General features: G+C 39.2%; 1 protein-coding gene across 5 annotated transcripts; it reads right to left on the reverse strand.

Annotated features, from left to right (window-relative positions):
- Positions 1-94: 94 nt before the first annotated feature.
- LOC128741839 (protein Gawky-like) lies at positions 95-27,103 on the reverse strand. 5 transcript variants are annotated; one of them, XM_053837930.1, is made up of 12 exons: positions 26,567-27,103; positions 13,761-13,981; positions 13,634-13,685; positions 6,371-7,381; positions 3,225-4,889; positions 2,856-3,167; positions 2,590-2,785; positions 2,196-2,448; positions 1,996-2,128; positions 1,448-1,906; positions 1,028-1,385; positions 95-965 (listed from the first exon to the last, which is right to left on the reverse strand). In XM_053837930.1, the coding sequence occupies exons 4-12, from the start codon at positions 7,364-7,366 to the stop codon at positions 811-813; spliced, it is 4,527 nt and encodes a 1,508-aa protein (XP_053693905.1). In that variant the 5' UTR covers positions 7,367-7,381; positions 13,634-13,685; positions 13,761-13,981; positions 26,567-27,103; the 3' UTR covers positions 95-810. The 5 variants fall into 5 exon arrangements, with proteins under 5 accessions (XP_053693905.1, XP_053693904.1, XP_053693901.1 ...); XM_053837929.1 differs by having other exon boundaries at positions 1,448-1,662; positions 1,720-1,906; positions 2,196-2,785; XM_053837926.1 differs by having other exon boundaries at positions 2,196-2,785; positions 26,567-26,821; positions 27,079-27,094.
- Between the last annotated feature and the right edge of the window lie 566 nt (positions 27,104-27,669).

A 27,669-nucleotide genomic window follows, 5' to 3' on the forward strand; every position in this document is an offset into this window, starting at 1 on the left:
ATGCTCCCTTAAAACTGTCGGCAAAGTTAAATGCAAATTCTTTCCAGCAAAACATAAACCTATTAATGCTAATTCATGCTCATTTATTCCGATATCTAAATAATTTCAAAAATAATTCAATAATAACATTTATGTATATTTTTCATATACATACAGTAAATTTAATGTTCTTGCCTTGATGTATATTAAAATTAATAAATATAGATCAAATTTTCTTATATACCTCAAATTTCTAATCCTCTGTTATCGTTCACTACTAGTTTATCTTAGAATCTAAAAAACTGACTTAGACAGCTATTATGTCCTTTAATACTAGATTTTATGTCTCATTGTTTGCATTATATTAATTAATCATTTCAAACGGCTTTTGCTCTAAGAAGGTTAAAACGTCTGTAATTATTCGTACAAAATGATCTTCCATTTGCGGTACAGTTACTTGCTGAAACTAGGCAATTAATGTGCCCCTTTCGTATCTTTTGATTCCGAACAAAAATTCACTTTCACGGTTTCACTCTCTTTTTCCAGTCTTTCAAACACTGGTGCGTAGGAGATACTTTCTATCCAATTACCAATTAAGGTATGCAGAATTCAATGCAGAATCGAATTCAATAAAAACGAAATTGCATAGCGTTTTATTGATAACATTTCTTATGTTATTTTATTTCAGTAAGAGAAGAAAAAACAATAAATAGTACTCTTTAAAAAAAATATATGTAAAACACAACCTTTTTAGCAAAAGAGAATAAGTAAGTTAACGAAAACTTTTATCGCTTATCAGTGCTCGAGACCATTACATGCGGTGTTGCTACCCTAGTTTAGTTCAGGACCGAGTAAGCTTTCTGGCAAAAATGAGTTTAAATTGGAAGGGGTACCACGCTCCGTGCCTCCCTCGAGCGGTGCCCATAAGTTTCCACCACCACCACCCGTGTTAGAAGGTGGCCATCCAGAACCCCAAGTGTCAGTACCTAGAAACATATAAAGCAAACACTGTCACTGGAAACCTCCTCCTAGCTACATCATTACTTACCGGATCCTCTTGGAGTTTGACGCCAAGATTGCGCAACACTAGTAACACTTCCACTGCTACTCGGTGGAACGATGCTACCGCTGCTGTTGATTCCGCCGCCAGAGCTAGCCGCGCCGACAGGAATGCTGCCCGTTGGTGCACCCAATTGCTGCAAATAAGTTTGAACTTCTGCCTCGCTAGGACACTCTGCTCCAATGGTAGTGCTGCCTAAGGGACAACTGTTCAGTGCCTGTTGAGCTTTATTTGCCTCCTCACGGGAAGAGTATTTGCACAGTGCTAAACCATGGTTCAAATATAATTGTAAACTTTGTAGCGGTCCGTGTTGCATGCATAGCGTGCGTAAGGTGGCACCATCAATCTAAAAAGCGGTAAAACACTGTCACATCGTCGTTTCCGTTTAATGATTCACCCTACACGTACCTGTGAAGTAAGATTTTTCAACAACAACCACGATGATCCCCAGCTATTTCCGCCCGACCAAGTGCCACCTGTGCCGGGACGCTGCGTGCTGCTACCACCACCGGTCCAGCCATTAGCAGCAGCTGCCGTGTTTTTGTTAGCACCCAGCCCTGGTGGTGGCCCCCGGGTAGTTTTCCCCATAGTCGTTCCCCAGAGATCCGAACCGGTACTGGCAACTGTGGATGAAATACTTTCTGGCCATACATTTTTTCCTGCGTTGGTAACCATCTTACCGCTTCCTCCTGGCTGTGATGGATTGAAGCTCCACGTAGAAGAAGTCAAACCAATTGTATCAGTCGGGGACGACTTGCCTCCTGTACCAAACAAATCAGCCTCCTTAACAGCCGAAATCGACAATGGGCTGCGTGCCACACTACCGGGCGTAATACTGGGATCTTCGTCAATTTTCATCTGTGCTCCCTGGGCGATCCCGAAATATAGAATAAATAAATCATAAATTATGAATAATCCTATACAATACGGTACAACGTAAAACGCAATGTGATCACCTTTACCTTCCATGGCTTGCCTGGTTCGAATTCGGGGACCAGAGTTTCCCAGTCTTTATTTTCCGGCTCAACACCGCCAACAGATGGATCCGGCCATCCATCAGTAATATTCGACCGCCCTGATGACCAAGTTCTATAGCCCAAAAAAAAAATGTTTTCAGAATAAAAGATAAACCTACTGGACGGTATCGGCATCTCACCCATCCTGCAGACCCAGGGAGCCTATGTTGGAGTTCACGGTCGATAGCGTCGACTTGGCGGTCGTGCCTGGTGCACGAGAGAAATCGGTGAGATCATTGGCGCCACCAACACCGCCATCTTTTTCGAGCGATGGCAGTTTCCACTGATTCAGGCGAGACTGTTGACTAGTAACGCCAGCAGTGCCGGCTGTCATTCCGGCATTAACTGGATTGTTGCTATTAACAGCAGCAGCATTCGGAGGAAAACCGACACCTGGGGTAACAGGATCTTTATTTAGTCCCATATCAGCGAAATTGCTTTGCAACGAGACCAATTCCTGTTGACGCAAAAAATCTGCCGCCCCCAGTCCCGGATTCATAGATCCAGGCGTTCCTGGAGGTTGGTGAGGGGCACCTGTTTGGTGTGGTTGTTGTTGTTGCTGCTGCTGTTGCTGTTGTTGTTTGACGTAAATAGCTTGCTGTGCTGCGATTTGCTGTTGAAGCTGCGAGATCTGCGCTTTATGTTTGTTGATTTGCATTGTCAACTGCACGGTACTAACACCGGTTGCTCCGCCACTTCGAGCAAGATTACTTTGAATGTGTTGCATTTGCTAGAAAAAAACATATACCAAAAATAAGTAACTAACTAGCTAAATTATTCCCAATGGTTGTGACACTTACTCTAATGTGATTGAGCAACTGGTTCAATAGTAATAAGGTTTGCGGAGCCAACGGTTGGTTCAATATTTGATGATTGAGAAAACCAGCATGTACGGCCATTTGGATCTGCTGGACGAGCATTCGCAGTTGTTGAGTGGAAGGTTGTGCTTGCGGATTTTGTGGATTGCCAGCGACAGCTGCCGCTGCCAGTGGATTCGGACCTTGCGAAAAAGAAGAATGTGCCGTCGAAGGTCCTTGAGAAAGATATTTCAACGCGGCATGATTTGGGTTGGCACCGCCAACTCCCGGTATGCTGTTAAGCAAATTTTGGTTCTGTAAAAAAAGGTCTTGTAAATAATTTTAAATGAATTCGAAAAAAAAATCTGCAACCTGTGAAAACGGCATTCCAGTTCCAGGACCTGCCGGAAATCTACTTGAAAACTGAGCTTCAAAGGCTGTCCCCGGATGCTCATCAGGACGTCTCCAATCTCCCAGACCGCCTACAGTGCCATGTCGTTGCAATATGTCCAAAGATTCGTCAAAGTTCATATTCGTAGAGCGCAGAGCAAATTCAACGTCTTCCTTCTTAAAACCGTTTTCACAAAGCATGCGATAATGCTTGCTGCTGCGTATAAATTCTGCTGGACTCATCTTATTCGGTGGTTTATTCATGGCCCAATCGGCACCGGAACCGCCAGTGATTATATCACTCGGATCTGGCCAACCTGCTGTCTGCTTTCCCTTATTCCACATGGTATTTTGTCCGAAATCGTTCCAAGGAGCACTATTAGCCATTCCTTTATCATCCCAGCCGCCGGTGGCGCTGCATTCATCCCATGAACTATTCAAAGGGAGGCCTTGATTTTGACCCCACATGTTATTGTCCGGTTTTATGCCCGAATTAATTCCTCTTAATCCAACACCTCTTGTCGCTGGTCCAAGGGGTAGATTAGCACCTCCTGCGAGTGGAGCTCGAGGAATCGGATTACGGACAATATTGTCCGGCATATCTTTCCAGCTGGAAACATTGGAATTCTGTCGGGATAGAGGACCCTGGTTCCAAATAGTACCGGAATTATCTTCTAATGTCGGACGTGTGTTCATTGGTGACGACGGATCATCCCAGCTACTGGGAAGTTTGTTTGGAACTTGTGTATTCCACTGACTATTAACTCCGGGAACGGCTGACGGAAGAGTGCCTTGTACAATCTTTGCAGCGGCAGGAAGATTCTGAACATTAGGTTGATCCCACATGCCGACATTTCCATTCAGTCGCCCTGATATACCACGTGGATCTCCTCGAATTTCACGTGTAGCTTCAACTGGTACTGATTGCCCGATAGGACCGGATATGTTAACAGCAGGTGCAGATCCTCCTCGATTATCCCAGCCCGCAACTGTCGGTGGAACATTACTTGCAGTCCCAGTGCTAGTACCGATTACTCCAGACCATTCGCTCTCTTTCTTAACAGTAACTGGATTTGGGCCAGCTGCGGTACCCGGAGGCCACATGCCGGGATTGTTCTGACTCCAAGCAGGCGGTGCTGCAGCTGGCTGATTCGCACCAGCAGCGCCTCCATTCCAAACACTCGCTTCAGCAGAATCATCATCCTCGCCCCAAGTTCCACCAAGATTGGTAGATGGTCCCCAAGGAGCTTTCTGTACTGGTTGTGGTGGCGGAGGAGCACCCCCGTTACGAAGATTGGCTTCCCACAATTCGGTGCCATTGTTCTGGTTACATGGTTTCCAGCCAGAAACTGCTGGATTGGGCATACCACCTCCCCCTCCTCCACCTCCTCCGCCTCCTGCTCCACCTTGCCCTTGTGCTCCAGCTGCAGCTCCACTACTTGCATTATTATTAGGATTATCAATTTTTCCTGGTTCAGGCGAACCAGGGACCTCCCAGTTGGTGTCCTGGTTAACATGCTGATAGCCCCAGCCATCCTGACTGAATAACGCTTCGCGCATATTGCTCAGCATTTCCAGCTGACTTTTCGTTGCAACAGTCCCATTGTTAGCCATTACCATCTGCTGTGGCTGTTGCTGTAATGGTTGCTGGAAAGTGGAATAGAGGTCATGATCACTGATTAGTTGAATTACGGGGGAACTCTACTCTGGAAGATCGAAAAATAATGGATTTTTGAGATTTGTTTTCGTGATGTTGTAATTAAAGTCAAGTGTTGCGCTATTTTGATTATTGGTTAAGGTATATTTGAAGATGTATTTTGTATTTTCTGGATGTAAAGATAGTTAAAGCTACCAAAAAGCGCTAACTTTTCCAAAAAATTTAAATTACCGTCCTCTCTTTTTACGACCGACCCTCCCCCATAAGTGAACGGAAAACAAGACTTGATTGTACAACATTTCTGAAGAGATAAGTCTCCTGGTAAAAATTCAAGTTTTTCGTCTTCGTTTCCAGAGTAGGTACCACTTTTAACAGTAAAGACAATTAGCTATAAACAAAATATTTAACAATTTATTTCTTTTTTTCTGGGGGAGGGGGTACTTCAAACCAAGATGTTCAGCTTTTTTGAGCACAACAGTATAAATAAAGCTTAGATCATTTAGAAATGGAGTAGGTACTTCATTTTGGTGGTAGCGGTGCTCCCAGTGGTCTTGGATATGCAACAATTTGGCAACGTATTAATGTTTATGAACAGTTCTACTCGGTTTATTATTCTCACAGTTTAAAAGTAGCGCGTTTATTCATTATGCAGGAGTAGATTAGAAAAAATAATTGTGCACAGTTACTTCAAAATCTATCACTACTGGATGCAAAGAAACTCTCACGACTTTGTTACAAAGTGCAAACCTAACGTTGGAATGGAAGCTCAAGTTTGTTTTCGCGAACAAGTTCACGAAAAAATACATGATTGGCAAGGGATCTGTTCCTGTGGCAAAAAACAGGAGTTTTGTGACTGCTAAGACCGTGAATTTGGAGATTCATTAAGTGCCATAATGGTCCAGTTACGTTTCGGTCAAATCTACCGAGTAATGACGTGCTGCCATGGTACATCGACAATGGAAAAAAGAGTCGAATCCACCCAATTGTGCCCAATTGTGGTCTTCTCTATCGATTGGGCAATATTGAAGCGGAAGTTGAAGATGAACCGACCAGTTACCAGCGACAGTGAGTGATATTAACAGTAAACTAAGAGAATTTCTTCGAAATAACGATTAATAATTTGTTTTAGTTTTTTCCTGAACTATAAAGTTACTACCTTTGTTTTATCCTTGGAAAGTGTTTCAATTGAAAGAAGAGTTAAAAAATAAACGCATTCGAAAGAGCCCCATTTCTAAAAGATCAAAGCTTTAGTTATGAAGAGCCAAATCTCTATAAACCTAAAATATAGAAGTTTAGTCTACTAAAATTTTACCCATATGGGTAAGATGCGCAATTTTAAGAAAAATAAAGGGTGCGGTTTCGCAAAGAAGTGCTGTTAGATAGGAATAAGTGAACATAGCTTAAGCTTTGAGTTATAAATCAGCTTGAATGAACGATCGCAGTTCAACTGATGACCAACATGGTTCCCTACCTGATGCTGCTGTTGCTGCTGCGATGGAGGCTGCTGCGGATTATTGTTGGCAACGTTTGGATTGGGACCAGTCGGTTGTGATGGGTTACGATTCCAGACATTCGGTGTGCCTCCGTTACTGTTGCCGTTGTTAACATTGGGAATCGATTGTGGCGCTTTGTTGGCATTTTGGTCTTGCGGTTGTGATGGTTGACGTTGTGGTTGACTCGTTGCCGCTTGATTGTTGTTGTTTACACTGTTACTACCAGTAGCCGCAGCCGCTGCCCACGCCTGTGGCGGTTGTTGATTAGCTAAGCCCCAAGCACTAGTGCCGTTTGTAGCACCGGGAGGAGTTCCCCAAGCACTGGTACCATTGTTGATAGAATCTTCACCACCTCCACACAATCGCAGACGCGGCCGTGACCATCCTGGAGATTCATGGAAGGCGCGCTTTAGTAGCGCTTTTTCATTAGCAACCATCTCCAATAGGTCATCGAATTTTGTATACGAGCTTCGTCGTCGACCGGATGTTTTGTCAATAGGTTGAAATTCATTGGCTGCTCGCACCAGACCTTGGTTTAAAGTAGTGCATGTCTGTAGGGCTAGATTACGGCTAATACTAACATTATTCAGGTAAGCATTAAAATCACATTTCAAAGTCACAGTATTAGTGTTTTGCATCAACTCAGTAATATGGCTAACGAGCGCCTGGGTGGCGTCCAAGTCATCCAATGGAAATCTTATTGAGATCAGCATTTCCCTGCTGTCGCAGCTGCTGCCAATTGATTGTGTCAAGTAGATGTAGTCAGACTTGTATGCGTAAGGGATAGTCGCCTCCGTGATTTGTCGAGGTTCGGAAGAAACGCAGTTCCAAACGATGGTAGTAGCATGCTTCACCAACGATTTTTCACCGTTTAATTCACGGTGTAATAATATTGGAATGTAGCAGCCAATCATCTTTCGATCCAATCGTAATCGGAACACTGTGATGGTAGGATTCTTACTTGTTATCATCATATCAGGAGTCAGTATCTGTGAAAAAAACAAACATTGATACGTTTAACTTCACTTTTGGTTTGTGCTAACGTAAGAACTAACAAATCTATCTTTATATACAGGACACAACACTTATTGTTCTTACAATATAAACATAATTTACCTTATTCGCCAACCGGTTTTGGCGTAGACGTTGTCCATCTAGACATTGGACCTAGCCCCGATTTTTATATTGTAAGTACAATAAGAGTTGTGTCCTACATATAGAGTTAGATTGATACGTTAAGATAGTAAAGAGCTGTACAATAAACTGCTCACTGAAAAATCGGTCTGTGTTGAAACCTACTATACATAACAATCCCATGACGAAAAACAGTAGGTGGAGAAAATGGAGATCTCGCTGTCACACCACCTAAATTGTTTAGGTGGGAGCACAATTTGCGATTCTGAGAGTTACTTAGGTCACTTCGCTCGTCTGGAGGATTGTACAAATCATGGGACCTATAAGGTGAGGTGAAGATGACTGTGAGGATAGGCCCGTGAGAGAAGTGAGGTGACTGTGAGGATAGGGCCCATTGTAATAGAAATTCTCAAAATGCAAGAAACAAAACCCTTTTTCTTCATTTTTGACCACCAGCCACTTATAAATCTGTCGTTCAGTAATACCTCCTATTTAACAACAAATGTTTTTCAATGTGTATTTGGAGTATTAAAATGGACCAAAAAAGTGAACTTTTGAAGAGCTGCGGGTGAAAAGGACAATGCGTGGAGGCAAGATGGACAGGTAATATAAATCGCCACAATTGAGAGCATATAATTATTTTTGACCATTACCAGATTGAATACGTAAAATATGGCGATGTACCGAACAAGAAGTGAAGGGGGTAGCTATACCCCCTGCCTCAGGGGCTGCCAATCGAAAAATTTTTGGCTACGGCACTATATTCATACCATACTGTTTTCGAACGAACAGACACTGATGAAGCCTGCAAATCGTAGGTGAAATGCGTACCTATCTGTCGAGAAAAAATACGCATAGTAGAATTTAATTGGAAAGTTTTCTTTTTTAATAAATTTCAGGTTTCGTATTCAACTAAGGCACTCCACGTCTCGTCACGTCTCGTCTCACGTCACTTGAAAAGCTATTGAATCGAATTACTTGATGTCATGTGTAAAAATTTTTAATAAAATTGCCTCCCAGTTGGCCTCGAGGTTTGATGCTGGCCTAATAAGCCAGTCGTAGTCGTATGCTCGAATCTCGACTGGGAGGAGCTGTTAGAGTCAATAGGATCGTAGCAACTGGCCCTGCAATTGTCCTGTAATCTACCAGTTGGCTGCGAAGCACCTAGGCTTTCCTTTCTTTTGATGTGTAACATTTTAGAATTAAACCACTCAAAAAGCTTAATTTCGATGACATAAAAGTTGCATCGGCACGCAGAATCACTCCGAATTTTCAGTTTTCTGTATTTTAACATAATTTCAAAGTTCTAAATGACGATCAGGACGTTCAGAATTTTAATGCTTAACTGGTAAAATCAACCATCTGTCCGTCTTACCCACAGTTCCCTTACTGCAATCGGTCCAATTGAAAAAGTAATGCATCCTTTCAAAATCCTTTCTCCCTTCTTGTCTTCCAGACACTTGCGCAGCTGCAATTTAGATTGCAGCAATTTAAATTTAGACCGCATTAATGCAAGAGAAACGGAATCTCTCCAAATACAGTCCAAATGAATTAAAAGCAATTATTACAGCTTATCACTGATCACCAGATCTGACATGCGAATAATTTTCGATTGAATCAGGAAAATCTTCGCATAACTCTTACTGATTTTCAATATTTACTTGCTGCTTTCATTAACGGGACAAAAACCATTAAAATTTTTGACAAAGTCACTATTTTTATTTTTTTATTTTGATTCTACATCCTTTTTGAAGTAACGGGGATTTTTTTGGAGGCGCACGGGGGTTTCCATTTTTCCTAGAGCTTTGAAAAACTCTTTTTTTCTGTACTAGCAACACCGGGGCACAGCAGATTTTGAGAAAAATCCATTGGCGGAACTAGCGCTCATTTCTAGGGGGGGCTATAGCCCCCGGCATTTTTTCGACCATTTTATTTCCTTGGCATATTAAAATTAAATGTACATTGATGCATAGGAACTTTAAGTTGTGATGCATATAAAAATTACTCTGAAGTTTTTATCATGTAAAGTTATCTAACTATAGTTTTTTCTTAAATTTAAAAGTACAGCTTAATTTTTCTAGGGGGGGCTAAATGTTTTCTAAGCCCTAGGGGGGGCTAAGCCCCCTCTAGTTACGCCAATGGAAAAATCGATAAAATTTCATATGGAACAGTTATGATTTTATGGGCAGATTACTACTTTTCCAAAAATAAAAAATTCCGAGATTTATAGGGGAGACTGCTGGAGGTTGAGACCAATTTTGTTTTCGGTTCATAGAATGTAATCATTCATCATCATTCATCATTCATCAGAATGTTTTTATGAGTGTAATTATGAGTCTTATCTATACAGAAAAAATAACAAAATATTTGATCTTATTTCCGTGAAGGACCTAAAAATTATTGAAAAAAAATTGTTGCTGCTGGTTGAGAAATTTTTTGTTTTTACAATAATGAAAACAAAATGTATTTTATTTGTACATACGGTATTTTTCTAACATCAAGCATTAAATTCAGACCAATTTTCATCGAAAATAATGGGCAAGACAAAACAATAGCAACCGGTAGGGACACCAATGTTTATTTCACCGTCAACCCAGTATTAAGCATTAAAATGCACAAAACTTATTGCAAACAGGTTTAACTTATATAGTCGTTGACAATCATAAAAAATGGATAAAACCCGATTTAATCCACCTAGTGGTGAAAGGAACCTTTGTTATACGGTCTTACTTGCTATTTGAGATAGAAATCGAAATCGTCTTTGGAACATAATTCATCTATTGGTTAACGTTGCGTAATGCGTTGGTTTACATAAAATTTTTGAAAATTGAATACGTTTACAAAATTTGAACAAAATAGGAACACTTTTAAATTTTGATAGATCCTTTTTTCACGAAGTTGCTGAGTAAGGATAAGTAAGTTGTTATTAATCTGAGAAGTGAAAATAAAAGTAAGTTGTAAGAGGAAATCTTATTCTTTAACATATACATTGCCTTGTAAAGGTCTAGTGTATAGGTTTTTGAACTATAAATAATTTCCTGTAATGCCATTCTATTTGATTCACATCAATAGTTTTCTTGAATAATTTTAATCAATTTTTATTAACCTTCGGTTACTCACGCTGTTGTATTTTGTACAACACGTGTAGGTTTTCCAACGCCATATTGCTATAAGATTACAAATCGTTGTTTAACTAACGTATATTGTTCAATAAACTTATTCTGAGCAAAATATCATAATTATTCAATGCATTAATAATTTAAATTGTTGGGAAAATAGATCAGCATAAACCGACATCACAGAATCGAAGCAGAATCAGCATGCGAGGTGTACCGCAATTGACCCCAACTGGAATTTTCTCTCGTTTCTTCATACGGAAAAATGGTGTCTGTATGCAGCAAAACTAGCCAATTTAAAATGTTTAAAATGTATCCGTCTGCTGGTAGTCGAGTAATTCGTAGTCAAAATTAAGGTATTTTTTATAATCAAAGTTCCACAGTTCCTAAACAAGCAAACATAGAGGTATACTATATTCAGCAAAGTTGTTTATTTTTGTCATTTGTACAACTTTGTAATACATGAAAAAGTCATACAACAATTACAAAAAGAGCAAAAATATAAAAACTGATTTTACATATTCATATACAATAAATAAGATTTTTCTATCTTCACTGCAGAGATAGAAGGTTACAGTCTTTAGTAAAATTTCTTGTAATAATATGCTCTATAACTTTGCAGAACACATCAATGTGTTATATTGACAGTGAAGAAAAATAAATTTATTTATTTCACTTTTAGGGGGATTAATCAAAATTTAGATTCCACCAGACGATAGAGCTTTTAATTTCAAGAAACTCTTCTAAAGGTTGGATAAACCTAAAACCAAGTTTTCCCATTCAAAACTCTAGTGCGCACGTTTTCTTTGGTTTGAGGCTATTGGGCGCGCGAGTAACTGTGTTACAAAAGTTGGCGCGAGTGTTCGAGGGTTAATATCTTTTGACCGGTACCACCAATTCTTATGAAATTTTGCATATATATTCGTAGTGTCAAAACCTCTCGTTTGGTATTAAAATAATTGAAATTAGGTAAATTATCTTGGTTAAAATCATTATAAATAATTGTTAATTTTGGTGTGGTGTATACGATTGCTCATAACTTTCAAATTAAACGTCCAATCAAAAAATCAAAAAAATAGTGATCTATTAGGATATATTATCTTTCAAATGAGACTAATAGCGCATAAATCGGTTTAGCCATCTCTGAGAAACAGGCGATAATTATTACCTTGTCAAAACAGATTTTTTAGGCATAACTTTTAAACTACTTGTTTGTTTTCAATTAAGAAATCCTGAATAATTTAGCTTTATTAAGGGCTTTCATTTGATGCTAAGATCGTTGTAATCGGTCATGTAGTTCTGGAGAAACCCGTGTCACGTATTTTTCACATTTTTGCCTATAACTTTTAAACGAAACGTCGTGTCACGAAACAACTCAATAGTGATCTACCAGACAATAATACCTTTCAAACAAAAGTAATAGCGAACGATTCGGTTCAGCCATCTCTGAGAAACAGGCGATAGAAAAAATCATTACATACATACACACACACACACACACACACACACACACACACACACACACACACACACACACACACACACACACACACACACACACACACACACACACACACACACACACACACACACACACACACACACACACACACACACACACACACACACACACACACACACACACACACACACACACACACACACACACACACACACACACACACACACACACACACACACACACACACACACACACACACACACACACACACACACACACACACACACACACACACACACACACACACACACACACACACACACACACACACACACACACACACACACACACACACACACACACACACACACACACACACACACACACACACACACACACACACACACACACACACACACACACACACACACACACACACACACACACACACACACACACACACACACACACACACACACACACACACACACACACACACACACACACACACACACACACACACACACACACACACACACACACACACACACACACACACACACACACACACACACACACACACACACACACACACACACACACACACACACACACACACACACACACACACACACACACACACACACACACACACACACACACACACACACACACACACACACACACACACACACACACACACACACACACACACACACACACACACACACACACACACACACACACACACACACACACACACACACACACACACACACACACACACACACACACACACACACACACACACACACACACACACACACACACACACACACACACACACACACACACACACACACACACACACACACACACACACACACACACACACACACACACACACACACACACACACACACACACACACACACACACACACACACACACACACACACACACACACACACACACACACACACACAGACATTGCTCAAATCGTCGAACCCTATCGATTGGTATATGTGACTTGGCCCTCCGGGCCTCGGAACCTTTGTTATAGTATAACAAAGGTAAAACGTTGAAAAAAAAATTTCGACCAGCAAAAATTTGGATTTCCTAACCTGCATCACTGCCAAGCCATTTTAACATAACCATTTTTTACATCATCACAATACATGTATATGTAAATAGCCTGTGATGTTGAAGAGCACTTCAAAACTTATCCAATACCTACATATAAAAGCCTGAACCAATTCTTGGAGGAAAACAAAAAAATATTGGCACTAAAAAGTTTCCATTAAATTTTTGCCATTTTTTTCATGAACCACTCGGCTTACAAAGAAAATATGCATCTAATTTCTTCTAAATCAACTTAAATATAAGAAAAGACTTAGGTTTGATGTTTAAAGTAAAATTTGGAGCGCTATTTACAATCATTTGAAAATAATCGAATTTTCTCAACCTGCTGCAGGCTACCCTATGTATTTTACAACTACAGTGTCAACAAATTTACTATAATCACTTACCTTAGCAGCATTCGGTCTCGTCAATAATCCAGGGAAATAGAGCGCTGGCACTCTGCAAAAAGAATCAAACATAAGCAGACGATGCTTATTTCTTTCTTTTATACTTAATAACAATATAAAATAATACCTTATCTTTCTCAATGGACGGACTTCAAATGATCCAGACGATGAACATCAGGATGCTACTTAGCCGAAATATCACAGATTGAACACTAGGCTGTGTAAGGTTACGTGTCAAGAATAATATCCTGTTTCCGGTGGAAGTGGCTGACTTCCTGTAACTCCAGAGATTTGCAGCTTCGTTATAGCTAAACGTATATGGCAAACACTCACTTCAGCACTTTTCGTCTGTAAAACAACATTTGAAATAACAACATTACTTTAATAATCACTTGATAGAGAAACAAATAATAGGAGGTAAAAATGTAAGATTCGAGCATACGACGGCTGGTATAAAAAAAACAAAGCAAATCCCATGTGCTACTATATCAGATCATTAGATCATTAGCACTTAGTGCCATTGTTTAAGGCCATTGCAAATCATATTTAAAGTTTTTGTCACCCCCCCCCCCCCCCTTGGAAATTGGCTTGAAAAATCGGGGGGCAAAAAAATAATTTGTAGAATATGATTCAAATTTCTTTTTATAAAATCAATTGTCTGTGGGCTCTACACTGTAGTGATCGACATCGGATCGGGTAAAGTCCGGTCCGAAGTCCGATCGGAACGAAATTTTAGAGTCCGATTTTTTATCGGACCGGAACCGGAACGAAGCGTTCCGGAACCGGACCGGACCAGGTCTTCCGTTGAAAGTCTGGAAAAGTCCGGAGCACTTTTGATCGTAAAACTGACCGCAGTGGAAACGATGACTAGGACTTACTTTATATGTTTAAAACTAATTTCCTTTAATTTCCTCAGTATTGAGGAAAGACAATAATTTCGCTAGCAGTAATACACTTTCTGTTTAAGGCTCCAAAACAAGTCCAACTAATCGATTTATTTTTTAAAAATTAGCAAATATCTGTGGGTCTTAAAACCGAACGTTTCGCAGCATCGGCTCGTGCGCTCGTGCCGTATGATCCCTCAAAATTTAATTTCAAAGAACTAATTTTAAAAGTTATGTAATTATGGCACTTCATCTTCTCGGTAATGCCATAGGTAACCGATATTCACGCTTATGGTCCAATATGAAAGATAACTCAAAAGTTTCATCAGATTTTTCAAAATTATCGTATAGGTTTGGGCCGAAGAGGCTCAGATTTTCATAAAATTTTGCTTACGAGTATAGGATGTTAACTTTTTAATGAAAACAATATGTTATCCTATTTTCCCAGAAAACTCCACTAGAAATTTTTCGATTTTTTCGAACATCGCTTATTTCGAAAGTTTATAGTTTTAAAATCAAGCATTGCAGAACAATTTTTTTATGAAAATGTAATAAAATTTTCTCAGCAATCCAGGAAAAATATTAGTTAGAACAAGTTTTCCACATGATTTTCTATGACGGTGCAAAATTTTAAGGAAATGTTGGAAAACCCATGATCTAAGTGTTAAGAAATTTTGAAATACAGTGGACTTTCGGAAAAGTTAATGAATGGGTCGGCTAGCTTTTTCGAAATATTACCTTTTCTGAGTAGTCCTAAGAGTCATTGAAAATGATAAACACAAAATCGAAAAATATGTTCTCTGATGCAGGATACTTATTTTTAGGTATCTGGAAGTTGTAACGCAAAGAAATATGTAGCAAGATCTTTATGAAATAATGCTTCCCCACGATAAAACTGAACCTTGTCGTGGTGTAGGGCTTTTTAACTAATCAGTAAATGAGCAGCGGTCACGTTTACTTCTGAATGTGGGTATATGTCAAAATACTTTTGTAATTTCAAGTGGGACTCGGGGTAAAAATTTACCAAATGTGTCCAGTATGGGAATCTCTGATAATAAATAGATGAATGTTTCTGGGATTCATCTCTATTTATCACAGCTGTCACAAATATCTCCGCAAAATGTTGGATTGATTGGGTCGATCGGGGACTTAGGGTTAGTAAGGGGATGTAAGCGAGTTACCAGATCCGGTTGAATGCCGAAGGACAACTCTACAATGATTACTGGTATAATAATAGAAGTACTTAGGTAGCAGATGGGAAAATTAGGTCAATTCGTGTCGTGTGTTCGAGTCTCGGCTGGGCGATGCTGCTGGATTTTCGCACTGGTCTCGTGGCTGTCCTGTGCTCTGTGGCCGGCCGCGGGGTCTATCGATGGGGAGGGGTTGAGTCTTAGAGAGACGTTTAAGCCCACAGCTTTACTGCATTAGCTCTTTGTTCTCGAGGGTTGGAAGACGAGTGCGTCTCTATAAAGCTTTATAAGCTCCAACTCCTCTCGACTACCGCAAACGTCCGGGTTGTGCTGCGCTCAATTTACTTTGTATCTTGGGACAGTGCATAAATGCTGGGGGAATGAAAGATTCAATTTGCCCTGATAAGTTGATAACCGCTAATGCTCCGAAATTTGTCTTTCCTATTAGATCATTTGTGGTTGTTTGAGTTAAAAAATTGAAAGCGGGCGCGCGGTTGAGAATCGGTGTCAGACGGGGCTGACGAATCCTCCACTTCTTCACTATACTACATTTTACAACTCAAGTATGACCGCATTTCAAGGTCAAGACTAAAAACATGAGATTAGTCTAACTCAAGTAGTACAAAAAGTCCAAAGCACATTAACAAATTCGATCTATCATTTTTCTTCTCATCATCATCATCATCATCATCATCATCATTATATTTAAAGTATGGCATTCCGGCCTTTGGCAGAGAGAACTTAGAGTCAGTTCGTGGAGTCCGCGCAGGGCCGGAACGCCTCCGCCTGCGGGCATAGGCGTGACGACTATTAGGCGTGACGACTATGCTTGGGGTTCTACTTGTGTTTTAGTGGGCGACATTGCCTGTCTCGTCATGTAGTACTGATGTTTGAGGTCTCCCTGACACTTCGTTAACATTACAAATGTACCCAGCGCAGAGTTTTAAACGCTACTAGCTGACCCGGCAAACTTCGTATTGCCACAAATTAAAATGTGTTGTACATAAATCGTGAATCTGTCACAATCTCGAGTTTAGCAAGTTTCTGAGGAGCTCAACCTAAGATAACTCATTTTGGCAGTAACGTCTTGGCAGTAACGTCACTATTTACATTTACATTTAATTTACAAATTTTCAATTTTTCCTCACAATAAAGTAGAAAACAATCCCCCTGTTACTTAGCCAGATAAAATAAAGCGGATAGCACTTAAATATTCGCCGTGATTGTATAACATTTCGCCGAACACCATTTCGTGAAAAACCTTACGCGGAATGTACCATTTCACGGGAAACCTTTTCATGAAAAGTACCATTTCGATCCTCGGGGTGATCCTCTCCTTACTCGTTGTCGCTCATCCGGACCCAACTGAAGGAAAGTAATAGAGGTCAGTAGATCTAGGAAAACAAATAAACCTGGGCATAGCTGATTTCTGCGGGCGGCTGCAGAAAGTTTTTGGTGGTCTTGTTATTGTCTGTTATGTTTTAAGGAAGAGTCTAAAATTTCTCGAGTTCGATTAGCTGAGTTTGTATGAGAGTTCTTATTCCCCTACCACAGGGGCGAGGGGTCTCAAACCATCATAAAAAATCCTGCCTGCAAAATCCCCCACATGCCAAATTTGGTTCCATTTGCTTGATTAGTTCTTGAGTTATGAGGAAATTTGTATTTTCTTTGTATGGAGCCCCCCCTCCTAAAGGGGGGAGGGGTCATAATTCCCCTCCTAAAGAAAGGAAGGGTTTCAATGCACCATAAAAAAACTCTTATCTTCAAAAATACCCATATGCCAAAGTTTGTTTCATTTGCCTGATCAGTTCTCGAATTATGAGGAAATATGTCGACTGAAGTTTTTGGACCGTCTTAGTAGAATACGAAACCTAAAAATAAAAATAAGAAAACTTATCCAATTTAATTCTACTATGTGTATTTTATTCAATGACAGATACGTATTTCGCCTACGACTTGCAGGCTTCCTCAGTGTTCGAAAACAGATTGGATAAGTTGGTTAAATTGGATAAGTTTTCTTATTTTTATTTTTAGGAAATATGTATTACATTTGTATAGGAGCCTCCTCCTAAAGTGGGAAGGGGTCCTAATTCATCATATAAAAAAATTCTTGCCTCCAAAAACCTTCACATGCCAACTTTGGTTCCATTTGCTTAATTAGTTCTCGAGTTAAAAGGAAATATGTATTTCATTTGTGTAGGACAAGTGGGGAGGGGCCCTAATTCCCCTCCTAAAGTGGGGAGGAGTCCTAATTCACCATAGAAAAAAAATCTTGCCTCCCAAAACCTTCACATGCCGTTACGCGAATTATTTTACCAGTGGCCGGAAGCCATGGGTTTCGTTTCTATTTGCTGTTTGAAGTACTTTTAATAAATCGCCTGATCGCATCACTTACCACAGTGAATCCAGATCTGATCATACTCATACTAATACAATCCTTCTTCCCGTGACATTCGTGGAGATGCAGAGGTAAACTCGGACTCATAACAGCGAATGTTGAACTAACAATCCTTTCCTTTCCTAACGATTTATATACAACTTTATACTACTGCTACTGCTACTGAATTGTTACACATTGACGATAGTCAACTTTCCCGAAATGCTATCTGTGTGGTTCCCTGTGCAACTTCATTAGCTCAGATCAATCACGGAGGTGCAACTACGATGTGTGTGGTCGTTCATGCGCATGCTCATGCTCCCAAAACCTTCACATGCCGAATTTGGTTCCGTTTGCTTGATTAGTTCTCGAGTTATGCAGAAATTTGTGTTTCATTTGTATGGGAGCCCTCCCTCTTAGTGAGGGGAAGGGTCTCTAGCCATCATAAGAACCTTCCTCGGCCCCAAAAACCCCTACATGTAAATTTTCAAGCCGAACGGTTCAGTAGTTTTCGATTCTGTAAGGAACATACCGACAGACAGAAATCCATTTTTATAGGTATAGAGATTAAGCGACCAGTTGGATAACCCGAAAAAAAGAAAACATAACGAAAAAAAACATATTTATAAAATAATACTTAGTTCCTTTCAGTAAATTTGAAATAGTCGGTTTCGTCCCTGCTATTGCTTCTTTTGCATTTAAAATTCAATCTAAGTTTGCGCTTTTCCAAAAATCCTAAGATAAGTATGTGCCCGTATTGGACTGTTGCTATAACTGTCCGCTACAAGAGTTTAATTTAATCCCAGTTATGATGAGACTCTGTATTAAACTGTGAAAATGCGTTAGGAATCCAAAAATGAGAAATAAAGATTGAAGGAAAACACAGGTGTGTGAATGAACGCTTTGGATAACCAAAAAATTTAAACTCTCAGAAAAGTTAAGGCAAAAATTAACTTTTTAGAGCGTTGCATGGGAGCTAATATTCGCTTAACTTTTCTGAACAATTAACTCTTCAGAGAGTTAACTTTTCCAAGAGTCCACTGTATTTTTTTCTTAGTGTTAGTGTCAAAAATTTCACTGCAGTGATTTTATTTTTCTACAGGAGTTTTCCACCACCGTGGAAAATTTTGAGAAATATGCTGATATGCTTTGCTAAATGGCTGAGATTTTGTTCGCCGTTTCATAAAACAAATTGTTCAAGAACTATAAACTTTTGAAGCAAGTGATGTCCGAGAAAACTGGAAAATTTGATTTAAAGTTTCCGGGGAAAATAAAAAATCGCGAATTTAAATTAATTTTCATTAAAAAGAGCATAAACTGACGGTTGAAAGACAATTTTTTAATTAAAATCTGACGTTTATGTCTGAAAGTGCACCATTTCATGATGGGTAAGCTACCAGTTACTGGTGCCGCATTTTTCAATTTTTTTAAATGATCCATTTCAGGCCGGTTAGCGTTTAGAAGTTACAGAAGGTTCTACACATTCAAAGCTTTACCTTTGACATTTACCTATTTTTTAAAAATTGGTAAATTTTGCATCCGGACAATTTCGGACTTCCGGACCGGAATCGGACCGGAACCGGAACTGAGCTAAATCGGACCGGAACGAAATCGGACCTAAAAATTTCGTTCCGATTTTTTACCGGACCGGACCGGACCGGAACCCGGACTTCAATTTTCGTTCCGATGTCGAACACTACTCTACAGTCTGAAAAACTCGAAAAATGAGTCTCCGCTTCTAGCATGAAACAGAAATGGAAATTCGAACAATGGAATTTCCGAAAATCGTCCAAAAAATTTTCCCTTCGTTTTTGTCTTTTTTCGTATATTTTTGCATAGAAATTAATAGCGTATATATTATAAACAAGAATAGATTCGGTTTTCACGTTTAAACCTTAAATAAAAATTCTTAAAATCCATGTTTTTTTGCTCGATTAAAAAATTCACTTTGTTTTTTTTTTCGCCCCCCCCCCCCCCTTCAGTGGCCGAACACCGGATGGACAAAAACTTTATAAAATATTTGTAATGGCCTAATTGAATTTTTAAAAATGAAGAGCGAAATATTCAAATTCAATTCTTTATTGAATGCAATGGTCGCTTTGAAAATACGTGGACGGGGGTTCATAAGTACAAGGCCTGCAACCAATGAGACAAAGAGATTTCTTTTAAAAATCACTTGTGTGCATCATAAAGGTTGAAATGGTAATGAATGACCAGCCCACAGATTATTGTATTGAATATGATTATGCGTAGTTTGACATGTTTGACATAATCTTACTTTAACTCGCTCGTGGCCTTTAAACGGGCCATTGGTTACAAATAAAATTAAAGCCAAAGCACGTTCATCGCAAATATGACGTGCCATTCGAATGTCCTTCTCTTTTTGACATGAATGGCAACAGGCACGTAAGTTAGCGGCGTCGGTTCACTGTCTTTTGCTCTGAGAAGATTTTACTAGTTTACTTTCACAGCTTGTTACATAGCAGAAAATATGGCACATACGCAAAAATTTCTGTTTTATTTGTTTGAGAGTCCTTATCCTCAAACCATCATAAAATAACATCATGCCTACAATAACCCCCCCATGCCAAATTTGGTTCCATTTGCTTGATTAGTTCTCGAGTTATGAGGAGATTTGTATTTCATTTGTATGGCAGCTCCCCTCCACTCCTCTTAGAAATAGGAGTCTCAGTACACCATAGAATCTTACCTCCCAAAAACCCCACATGTCAAATTTGGTTCCTTTTGCTTGATTAGTTCTCGAGTTATGAGGAAATTTGTGTATTACTTGTATGGGAGCCTCCCTCTTAAAGAGGGAAGGGGTCTCAATTCAACATTTCTTGCCAAAATTCTTGCCTTCTGAAACCACTACATGCCAAATTTGGTTCCATTTGCTTGATTAGTTCTAGATTTATGAGGAGATTTGTATTTCATTTGTATGGCAGCTCCCCTCCACTCCTCTTAGAAATAGGAGTCTCAGTACACCATAGAATCTTACCTCCCAAAAACCCCACATGTCAAATTTGGTTCCTTTTGCTTGATTAGTTCTAGATTTATGAGGAAAGTTTTATTTCATTTGTATAGGACCCCCCCCCCCCTCTTACGCCCTCCTTAAAATTGGTCTGTAACCACCCATGAAATTGCTGGTCATTTTATCTATCTTACGACATATAAATTGTTCAGTTTCGTACAGTAGCTCAGTAGTTATTAGTATTTGAAATCTTTCATAAAAACGTTACACTTCTATTTTTGTTTTCACAAAGTGCTACCCAGTCCCAGTACAGTAAACAAAGACGTAGTCCTACGTCAAAATAAAATATTAAATATGTTTTAACAAACCATAAGCCTAACACAAATTAGGCCACTGCAAATCATTTTAAAAGTTTTTGTCACCCCCACCCCCCTTGGAAATTGGCTTGAAAAATCGGGGGGCAGAAAAATAATTTGTAGGATATAAGTCCAAATTTTTTTCATAAAATCAATTGTCTGTGGGCCCTACAGTCTGAATAACTCGAAAAATGAGTGTACAAGTTGAGTTAACGCTTCTAGCACGAAACAGAAATGGAAATTCGAACAATGGAATTTCCGAAAATCGTCCAAAAAAATTTTCCTTCGTTTTTGTCTTTTTTTCGTAGATTTTTGCATAGAAAATAATAACGTATATGTTATAAGCAAGAATAGATTCGGTTTTCACGTTTAAACTTTAAATAAAAATACTTAAACCCAAGTTTTTTTTGCTCGATTAAAAAATTCACTTTGTTTTTTCTCGCCCCCCCCCCCTTAGTGGTCGAACAACGGAAGGACAAAAACTTTATAAAATATTTGTAATGGCCTTATTACCTCAATATAAGACAAATCATCATTTTAAAAAGTTGTCTTATATCGAAATTGCCTTACTTCGAAACAAGATTTTTATAGAACTAGAACTTAACTGAAAGCATAAAGCGCCATCATCTGATTCTGATTCATTTATCGCAAAACCCATTTCATAAAGAGTTCGACTTAATTCTTGCGAACTACTTAAAGCTCGATTCACTTATTATCTGTACATACTGCTCATTTTACTACAACATTTCTTGTCGGTAGAATTCGTCTGTATGAAGCTTATCAGAAAATAGCGGCCAAAAATTTGACACGTAGGTTTTAATCCCTACTATTAAATAGTCCTAATTGTCGTAACAAATCGTAAGAAATTATAATAATTGCAAGTAATGCAATTCTAATAGTGTTGAAAAGTCACCACTGGGGATTGAATCTATACCTATAAAAATGGATTTCTGTCTGTCTGTTCCTTATAGAATCGAAAACTACTGAAGCGATCGGCGTGAAAATTTACATGTAGGGGTTTTTGGGGCTACGGAAGGTTCTCTCGATGGCGAAAGACCCCTCCCCCCACTAAGAGGGGGGGGCTCCCATACAAATCTATGCCTATAAAAATGGATTTCTCTCTGCTCTATGTTCCTTACAGAATCGAAAACTACTGAACCGATCGGAGTGAAAATTTGCTTATAGGGGTTTTTGGTGCCAGGGAAGGTTCTTATGATGGTTAGAGATCCCTCCCCACTAAGAGGGGGGCTTCCATACAAATCTATACCTATAAAAATGGTTTTTGGGGCCAGAGAAGGTTCTTATGATGGTTAGAGACCCCTCGCACCACTAGGAGGGGGGCTCCCATACAAAAGACACACAAATTTCTGTAAACTAATCAAGCAAATGGAACAAAACTTTACATGTGGGTGTTTTTGGAGACAAGAATTTTTTCTATGGTGACCCCACTTTAAGAGGGGGGGGGGGGCTCCTTTACAAATGAAATACAAATTTCCTCATAACTCGAAAACTAATTAATCAAATGGAACCATATTTGGCAAGTGGGTGTTTTTGGAGGCATGATATTTTTCTATGATGAATTGAGACCCCTTATCTTTTTAGGAGGGGGGGCTCCCATTCAAATGAAATACAAATTTCCTCATAACTCGAGAAGTAATCAAGCAAACCAAGTTTGGCATGTGGGGGGTTTTGGAGGCAGGATTTTTTTTAATGATGGTTTGAGACCCCTCACCCCTGTGGTAGGAGGATAAGGACTCGTGGCCTGTGGCCGTCTCGCGCTAAATTCTGCCGTCGGAAGCGCTGGCCACTGCGGGGGGCAGCCCTCCGTAGGGATCACCTGGATCTAGGTTTATTTATTTTCCTAGATCTACTGACCTCTATTAGTTTCCTTCAGTTGGGTCAATCCTGCGAAATGATACTTTCTTCGAAAAGCTTTTCCATGAAATGGTATATCCCGCGTAAGGTTTTTCGCGAAATGGTATTCTGCGAAATTCTATATTCCGCGTTATGGTCAACCGGGAATTGGAGTTCCGCAAAATGGTATTCGGAAAAATGGTTTGTAATGGTGGCAAATATTTAAATGCTATCCACTTTATTTTATCAGGCTAAGCAAGGGAGGGAGTTGTTTTCTACTTTACTGTGAGGAAAATTTGTATATTAAAACACCCATGAACTCCCCAAAAACTTGCAAAACCCAAGATTGTGACAAAGGCCATCCGAGATTCACGATTTATGTACAACACAGTTTAATTTGTGGCAATACGAAGTTTGTCGGGTCAGCTAGTATAGGATATAGGATAATTACTCTCAAGTATTCTATGTACCTAATCGAATATTTACCCCAATAAAAAACGGCCAAAAATCGTTCCCGAAAGTTGCACAGTAACAGGTTCTGCGAAGTACCAGAGATGCTTCCTTAACTATTGACAATGAAACGGCTGGATTTTGCGCAACTTTCTGAGCAAAAGTGCTATGCGGCCAAGGCATGAGAAGATGTCCCCAGAAAATTTAATCTTTTTGCTTGCAGTAAACGCACCTAATTCTGCGCACCCCACATTTCACTTGTGGGGACACAAGTGTACACTTGTGACATATGACAACGATGTGAGCCGCGAAGTAAAACAACGAAGTGCATCTGCGAATCGGGCTTTCTACGAATTACGTAGCCAGTTGCAGTGCTGCCTGAAGTTTTTGAGCGTAAAATTTTGCGGTCAATACTTTGTGGCAAAATGGAGTGTGACGCAGACGCATGAACCACGAGCTGTATTAAGTATGCAAATATGCTGATTTAGTGAAGGTAGTACAATGTGGCAGACTGCGGTGGGCTGGGCACCTGGCCAGAATGCCCGACGATAGAGTAGCCAAAACTATTTTCAACAGAAAACCAGGAAAAGGTCGTAGATTTCGGTGTAAACCCCGCACCCGATAGATGTGCGCTGTCGAGGACGACGCACGGGCAGCTGGTGTTCAAGGGGATTGGGGAACTGCAGCCTAGGACCGACATTACTACTTACTTATTTTACCAGACGAGAGCCGGAGTGACTCTTACCGTATCAAGAAATCCTCTTCGTTTTACTCGGTCCTGTGCTACTCGTCCCCAATTCGTTACGCGTCTGGACACACCCATATCGGCTTCAACCTGGTTGAGCTATTCCTGGTACCGGTGGGGTTCTTAAAGATAACCGATTTCACTGCACAGTCGTCCGGCATCCTTGAGAAGTGGCCGGCTCACCGTAGTATCCCAACTTTCGCCAGGTGTACGATGAGAATCTCTCCAATCAGTGCCTCTAGTTTGTGATTCATGCAACTCCGCCACTCTCCGCTGTCCATTTGTACTCTGCCAAAACTAGTCCCTAACAACTTTCGTTCAAATACGGTAAGTATGTCTTCCGTAAGCAAATTTACTTTCTCAACTCCGTAGAAAACTACCAGTCTGTTTAGAGTTTTGTACATCATCAGCTTGGTGTGGCGGCGTATGCTCCTTGATCGAAGCTTCTTGCGAAGGGAAAAGTAGGCTCGATTTTCAGGGTTGGGTCGGGCCTGTAAAATTGTGCGCTTCCCATATATCGAAGCACACAATGGCCCTAAAAAGTTTTGACTAGATTTAACTACTTACTTTAGGTACCTCAGTGGTACCGCGACAAAGGTGTGGATTTTATTAAAAAAGACTTCAATCTACCTAATTGTCCGTTTCGTGCAGTAACGCATTTCCCTTGAAGTGACCCCACAGTTTTTTTTGTTCAGTTTGTTCCCATAGTTTTTGCTGTAACGTTTTAACGAAATCAGTTATCGAAAAATCCTTTGGCCCAATATTCCTGAAGATATATAAGCCTTCCGGAAATGCAAAAGAAACAAGTTCGAAATTTACAGCCAATTTATATTTGACAAAATATTTTTCTTATGTTTTATGTTAAATCAACATGTGTTTTATATTTCGTTGTCATGCTCCAGTTTCCAACAAAAATTTTCATCATAAGGAAAAACTTCAATAAAAAGTCTGAAGAATTATCTCATGAAAACATTCAAAAAAGAATTTTTTTTGTTTCTAAACTCCCAACCTTTCATTGTTAAAAATTTCGCGATAGTTTGTTTAGAAGTTATAGATTTTTCTAAGTACGATTTATATCTCTTGAGCACACCATCGCTTAACAAACATAACATGGTTAGCAAATTATATCAGCAACCCAGAAAAAAACCTCATTTGAAGACAGTTTTTCACAATATATTTTTGGCACCGGAATTTGTTTTACATAGCGAATCTAATATTGGTCGGAAAAAATAGAAGTGCAGTTTTCGAAAACAGAATGTATCACTTACTACATTGCAATGTCATACTCAGTCCATACAACTAGAAAAAATTTATCAAAGCTTTGGTATAATTTATCTAACGGTAGTCTTGAGTTTTTCGCATTATATTTATTATTGCAAATACATATTAGTAAACATAATTACATTTAATGAGACATGCAGCTATGAAAAAAAACCGACATTTTTGCATTCAATACAGCGCTATATCATATCTGATTAAATGAGGTCAATAGAAAAAAAAGTTTTATTGAATATGTAAAATGACCTTCTAGCCAGGATAATTCGACGTTTGAAATTTACAAGATTCAGCCTTAAATAAAATTATTTGCAATTCAAAAAATTTAACCCTGTTTTCAAACAGTATTTTACATGAAACATATAAAATTTGTTATACCTAGCAGAATAAGCTTTAAAAGAGCGATTGCAAAAAAATAACTAATATATTTATCTGACATTTAGTTAGCTGTGCGATTTTTTTTAATATACAAAATAAGGCCGTACAATGATAGAAAAATAGAATTCTTAAATAACTAGTCTAATCAATCAATTCGTTTAACAAGAACGATGATTGAGACCTGTTTTTGTTGCTCATTAAATTTCAGAACCTAATTTATCGCCATAGAAAAATCTATAAATAATATTGTGTTATCTTTCATGGACTGCGCGGAAGAAAAACTGCATATACACAATAAATAGGAGCAAATCGTAAAACAAGTGGTTATACCTAAATCTTTCTACGAAGACCGTTTAGCAATTTTCGAAATATTTTTCTGAAAGCCGAAATCCGAGAAGCCCTTCGAAATACAAGAGAACAAATTTGGCAATGTTATTAAACTATTTGGCATACCTTTGGCAGAAAACTTTGTTTTCATGCGGTGTAAGAACAGCTTGACGACATCAATTTTTACTGCTACCATTTTGTGGAAGTGGTTCTCTATGCCCGAACATCACTTATTTGCACAACACCAAGATAATTTAATCGTATTGAAAACACTGCGATTAACTATACTAGCAGGAAATCCAGTTTCCAAGTCTTGCGGCACTCGAACCGGGAGTTTTCAATCCCTTCAAGAACACGGACAGAAACACCACCCAAGTTCACCTAAGGTTGTTGCCGATGTATCGAAAAGTAGGATTTTCTTATAAGGTCATTTCGTTCGCGACGAAAAATTATTTCACTTTCCTCTGAACACCGTACTCTTTTTCAGCTTCAAATATTACAACTATTCAGACACTTGGTATCCAATTTTAACAATATCCAATTGCACGTTGATGAGGGATTTCCGAAAAACACTTCCTATCTGTTTTACAGAAAGAAAAATAACCTTTCGATCGAAAATTGACAAAAATATGTCACACCAAATAATGATATTTTATTCCAGACTCGCCATTGTGTAGCTTTTTCATGCACTATGTGTGCGTAAGTTCTGCACTCCTATCGATGGAGTTAAGCTTTTTATCGTGTTCGTCGAAAGCTTTTCGTTTTGCGGCTTTATTTCGTTATTGCCACTCAATGAGATACGCATTACAGGTGCGGTGATTTTCGTTTGGTGATGTTCCTTGTGATGTTCGTTCAGAGCTGCCTTAACCTTTTATAAGGCCGTGGCAATTATATTGCCACCATGAACGAAAAATATTTGTTTTGCGTCTATAATGACATCATTATAATTATAGAAGCAAAATAAAAAAAATTTGTTCGTGGCAATATAGTTGCCATTGCCTTATAGAGGGTTAAATCAAAAACATTCCATCAAGAAGACTGATGGCATCTCTTCCTCGCGCCCATACCCGCTTACGAAAAAGTCGGATGCCTGGCAGAAATCGAACAGAACCAGTCTTCATTTTTCGCTCAATTGGGTCCTAAAGCCCTATGTCGTTTTTAGCTTGAATCGATGAGGTTAGGGATAGGAACACATATTTTGATATTCAATTTTATATTTTTAGGCTATT

This window comes from Sabethes cyaneus, chromosome 3 (assembly GCF_943734655.1).
Source record: "Sabethes cyaneus chromosome 3, idSabCyanKW18_F2, whole genome shotgun sequence".
In the NCBI taxonomy this organism is placed as follows: domain Eukaryota; kingdom Metazoa; phylum Arthropoda; class Insecta; order Diptera; family Culicidae; genus Sabethes; species Sabethes cyaneus.